This window comes from Mustela putorius, unplaced genomic scaffold, assembly GCF_011764305.1.
Source record: "Mustela putorius furo isolate JIRA1106 unplaced genomic scaffold, ASM1176430v1.1 tig00003859_pilon_pilon_pilon, whole genome shotgun sequence".
Taxonomy (NCBI): domain Eukaryota; kingdom Metazoa; phylum Chordata; class Mammalia; order Carnivora; family Mustelidae; genus Mustela; species Mustela putorius.
In genome coordinates this window covers 35,303,216-35,308,923 of record NW_025422011.1, presented here as the reverse complement: position 1 = coordinate 35,308,923, position 5,708 = coordinate 35,303,216, and the positions used below count along the sequence as shown (strand labels likewise).

Genomic DNA, 5,708 nt, shown 5'->3' with positions numbered 1-5,708 from the left:
CTTTCTTTGGTTCTGTTACCCTCTCTAGCCACTATTTTTTTTTTCATTTTGTTGTCAAACTTTCCAATCACTCTGTCTTCTTTCATTGCCAAATGTATTGAAGATTAATTCACCATATAATTCTTTTAAAGAAGTAATAGCAAAAGCAAAAAGTTTCTTTGTTTGTCACTCAGAGATATCATACAATTTGACATTCTCTTGTTAATTTTTATTTATCCCTCCATTTATTATACCTTCAAATATGTTATAATATCCTCTATACTAAAATGCATACATGTGCATGTGCGCATACACACACAAACACAGCCTTCCTTTGGTCTTGCTACCTTTTCTGGTCACTATTTTTTAAAATTTTGTTGTCAATCTTTACAATCACTCATTCTTCTTTCATTGCCAAATATATTCATGATTGAAAATTTTCATCTATTTTTTTTTTCCTTTTTACCACTTTACCATTTTTCATTTTTTACCATGACTACTGAAACTGCCTTTCCAAAATTTCCATAATTTGCTAATCATCCAATATGATGCGTTTCCTGAATCCATTCTTATTAGCTGGTAGGTTAGTTAGGGTTTTTGACAGTTTGACACTCCTTTTCAAAACTCTTCTCCATTTGGTTATTTTAAATCTAATTTCCTGAACCCGAAGTCATTTAACATTTGATTTTGTCTCATATATATTCCAGTCACTAGGTTAAAATAGAGAATAATCACAACAAATGGAAGTTTCTTTTTTTTAAATTTTATTTATTTTTTTAAATTTATTTTTTATTTATTTTCAGCATAACAGTATTCATTATTTTTGCACCACACCCAGTGTTCCATGAAATCCATGCCCTCTATAATACCCACCACCTGGTACCCCAACCTCCTATTCCCCCGCCACTTAAAACCCCTCAGATTGTTTTTCAGAGTCCATTGTCTCTCATGATTCACATCCCCTTCCAATTTTCCCCAACTCCCTTCTCCTCTCTATCTCACCATGTCCACCATGCTATTTGTTATGCTCCACAAATAAGTGAAACCATATGATAATTGACTCTCTCTGCTTGACTTATTTCACTCAGCATAATCTCTTCCAGTCCCATCCATGTTGCTACAAAAGTTGGGTATTCGTCCTTTCTGATGGAGGCATAATACTCCATAGTGTATATGGACCACCTTTTCTTTACCCATCCATCCATCCGTTGAAGGGCATCTTGGCTCTTTCCACAGTTTGGCGACCGTGGCCATTGCTGCTATAAACATTGGGGTACAGATGGCCCTTTTTTTCACTATGTCTGTATCTTTGGGGTAAATACCCAGCACTGCAATTGCAGGGTCATAGGGAAGTTTGTTTGGGCTCTGTAGCCAGACTGAGGCTCCTCTCTGAGAGGGAGATCAGGGTGCAGTTTGCTTTCGTCTAAACCTACAAAAACCATCAAAAGCAGTCAAGACAAGAGAGAAAAACAAAAGTGAACAAATATTAAAACCTCCAGAGAACAAAAGCCTGAAAAAAACAGTTTCATCGGAGCCCACCCCCTTGAGGGTGGTGGGAGGACTTAACTGAGAGAACATCATTGACTGAAAACCCACGTGGCAGGCCCCTCCCCCAGAAAACCAACCAGAAAAGGAAAAAAAAAAAAAGACGACAAGAGAACAACCACCACTACTTCATAGGACAATTTTTATTATTAATTTGATCCCACTATTCTGGCTATTTTTTATATAGTTAATTTTTTATTACTATATAGATAATTTTTTAACCTATTTACCGTCACAGTGAGATGTCCAGTACATCAAATTCCATAATAACATTCTAACCTGAACTTTTGATACATACACCTGTGTTTTCCTTTTGCATTTCTATTTTTTAAATTTCTTTTTTTTAATTTTAGTTTAGTTTAGTTTAGTTTATTCCTTTTTTTAATTTTTATTTTCTAATATTCATATAGAGTTAAACTTCCCCTTCCCCAATCAATGCCACCCCTATAGGTAAACCAATTCCTAATCCCCCCTTATCTTAGGAAAGTTGAGTCCTTTAACAAAGATATCAAGATACATCCAGGAAGAATCAAAACATTCTTCCTCAACCACACTGAGAATGTACAACCACTCTCCCATCTTTTTCTTCCACCAGTATTTCTGTGTTTTTGTGTTTGTCCTGATAGTATATAAATCTACATACTGGTTCACAAATCAGGACTCAACAGATACCAAAGACTGAGATTATTCCCTGCACATTCTCAGATCACAGCGCTTGGGATCTGGAGCTCAATCACAAGGAAAAGTTCGGAAAGAACTCAAACACCTTGAAGCTAAAGACCACCTTGCTTAAGAAATCTTGGATCAACCAGGAGATCAAGGAAAACTGAAACAATTCATGGAAACCAATGAGAATGAAGACACTTCGATCCAAAACCTATGGGAGACAGCAAAGGCAGCCCTAAGGGGGAAATACATAGCCATCCAAGCCTCTCTCAAAAAAAAAAAAAAATTGAAAAATCCAGAATACACCAGTTGTCTCTACACCTTAAAGTACTGGAGAATCAACAACAAATCAAACCAACTCCACACATCAGAAGGGAAATCATCAAGATTAGAGCTGAGATCGATGAGGTAGAAACCAGAAACACAGTAGAACGTATCAAAGAAACTAGAAGCTGGTTTTTTGAAAGAATCAATAATATCGATAAACCATTGGTGACACTAATCCAAAAGAAAATAGAGAAAGCTCAAATACATAAAATTTTGAATGAAAAGGGAGAGATCACAACGAACGCCAAGGAAGTAGAAACAATCAGCAGAAGTTATTATCAACAGTTATATGCCAATAAGCTAAACAACCTAGATGAAATGGATGCATTCCTGGAAACTATAAACTACCAAAATTGAACCAGGAAGAAATTGACAACCTGAATTGACCAATACCTAGTAAAGAGATTGAAGCAGTGATCAAAAACCTCCCAAAAAACAAAAGCGCAGGACCTGAGGGATTCCCCAGAGAATTCTACCAACCTTTCAAAGAAGAAATAACACCTATTCTCCTGAAGCTGTTTCAAAAAATTGAAGCAGAAGGAAAACTTTATGACTCTTTCAAGAAGCCAGCATTACCCTGATCCCCAAACCAGGCAAAGACCTTACCAAAAAGGAGAATTTCAGACTAATATCACTGATGAATATGGATGCTAAGATTCTCAACAAGATCCTAGCAAACAGGATCCAACAGCACATTAAAAAGATTATCCACCATGACGAGGTGGGATTCATCCCTGGGCTACAAGGATGGTTCAACATTCGCAAATCAATCAATGTGATAGAACAAATTAGTAAGAGAAGAGAGAATAACCACATGGTCCTCTCAATTGAGGCAAAAAAAGCATTTGACAAAATCCAGCATCGTTCCTGATTAAAACACTTCAAAGTATAGGGATAGCGGGAACATTCCTGAACCTCATCAAATCTATCTATGAAAGACACACAACAAATGTCATCCTCAATGGGTAAAAGCTTGCAGCCTTCCCGTTGAGATCAGGAACAAGACAAGGATGCCCACTCTCACCACTCTTGTTCAACATAGTATTAGAAGTCTAGAAACAGCAATCAGACAACAAAGAGAAATAAAAGGTATCCAAATTGGCAATGAAGAAGTCAAACTCTCTCTCTTCGCATATGACATGATTCTTTATATGGAAAACCCAAAAGACTCCACCCCCAAACTACTAGAACTCATACAGCAATTCAGCAACGTGGCAGGATACAAAGTCAATGTGCAGAAATCAGTGGCTTTCTTATACACTAACAATGAAAATGCAGAAAAGGAAATTAGAGAATCGATTCCATTTACTATAGCACCAAGAACCATAAGGTACCTGGGAATAAACCTAACCAAAGAGGTAAAGGATCTGTACTCAAGGAACTACAGAACACTCATGAAAGGAATTGAAGAAGATAGAAAAAGATGGAAGATCATTCCATGCTCTTGGATCGGAAGAATAAACATTGTTAAAATGTCTATACTGCCTAGAGCAATCTATACTTTTAATGCCATTCCCATCAAAATTCCAACAGTATTCTTCAAAGAGCTGGGCAAATAATCTAAAAATTTGCATGGAGTCAGAAGAGACCCCGAATCATTAAGGAAATGTTGAAAAACAAAAATAAAACTGGGGGCATCAGGTTACCTGATTTCAAGCTTTACTACAAAGCTGTGATCACCAAGACAGCATGGTACTGGCGTAAAAACAGACACATAGAGATCCTGCGCCGGAGGAGACGCGCGCAGCGAACATTGTCTTCTGCGCCGGCTCCTCCAAGCGGGTTCTCTCTGGGCACAACAGCAACTCAAGGAAAAACTGATTGCACCAGTTGCAGAAGAAGATGCAGCCGTCCCAAACAATAAGATTACTGTAGTGGGTGTTGGACAAGTTGGTATGGCCTGTGCCATCAGCATTCTGGGAAAGTCCCTGGCTGATGAACTTGCCCTTGTGGATGTTTTGGAAGATAAACTCAAAGGAGAAATGATGGATCTGCAGCATGGAAGCTTATTTCTTCAGACACCTAAAATAGTGGCAGATAAAGATTACTCTGTGACTGCCAATTCTATGATTGTGGTGGTGACTGCGGGAGTCCGCCAGCAGGAGGGAGAGAGCTGGCTCAATCTGGTGCAGAGGAATGTTAATGTCTTCAAATTCATTATTCCACAGATAGTCAAGTACAGTCCTGATTGTATCATAATTGTGGTTTCCAACCCAGTGGATATTCTCACATACGTTACCTGGAAACTAAGTGGACTACCCAAGCACCGTGTGATCGGAAGTGGGTGTAATCTGGATTCTGCAAGATTTCGCTATCTTATGGCTGAAAAACTTGGCATTCATCCCAGCAGCTGTCATGGATGGATTTTGGGAGAACATGGTGATTCAAGTGTGGCTGTGTGGAGTGGAGTGAATGTGGCAGGCGTTTCTCTTCAGGAACTGAATCCAGATATGGGAACAGACAATGACAGTGAAAATTGGAAGGAAGTGCATAAGATGGTGGTGGAAAGTGCCTATGAAGTCATCAAGCTAAAAGGATATACCAACTGGGCTATTGGATTAAGTGTGGCTGATCTCATTGAATCCATGTTGAAAAATCTATCCAGGATTCATCCAGTGTCAACAATGGTGAAGGGGATGTATGGCATCGAGAACGAAGTCTTCCTGAGCCTTCCTTGTATCCTGAACGCTCGGGGCTTAACCAGTGTGATCAACCAGAAGCTGAAAGATGATGAAGTTGCTCAGCTCAAGAAAAGTGCAGATACCTTGTGGGACATCCAGAAGGACCTAAAAGATCTGTGACTCCTGGCTTCTAGGCTGTAGAAATTTAAAACTGCAATGTGATTAACTGTGAGCTGTTAGTTTTCATCCATATACATGGATCGCAGTTTGCTTTTATCTTCCTAAATATGTGAATCTGGGCTCACAGAATCAAAGCCCGTGCTTGGTTTAATGCTTGCAATATGAGCCCTTGAACAAATAAAATTAACTATTGTAGTGTGAAAAAAAAAAAAAACAGACACATAGACCAGTGGAACAGATTAGAGAGCCCAGATATGGACCCTCAACTCTATGGTCAATTAATCTTCAACAAAACAGGAAAAAATATACAGTGGAAAAAAGACAGTCTCTTCAATAAGCGGTGCTGGGAAAAATGGGCAGCTATATTTAGAAGAATGAAACTCGACCATT

At 38.5% G+C, this 5,708-nt stretch overlaps 1 protein-coding gene across 1 annotated transcript; it reads left to right on the top strand.

The window, feature by feature from the left end:
- The first annotated feature begins 4,328 nt into the window (after positions 1-4,328).
- Positions 4,329-5,342, top strand: LOC123387735 (L-lactate dehydrogenase B chain-like). The gene has a single exon (XM_045065875.1). The coding sequence runs from the start codon at positions 4,413-4,415 to the stop codon at positions 5,316-5,318; it is 906 nt and encodes a 301-aa protein (XP_044921810.1). The 5' UTR covers positions 4,329-4,412; the 3' UTR covers positions 5,319-5,342.
- The last annotated feature ends 366 nt before the right edge of the window (positions 5,343-5,708 follow it).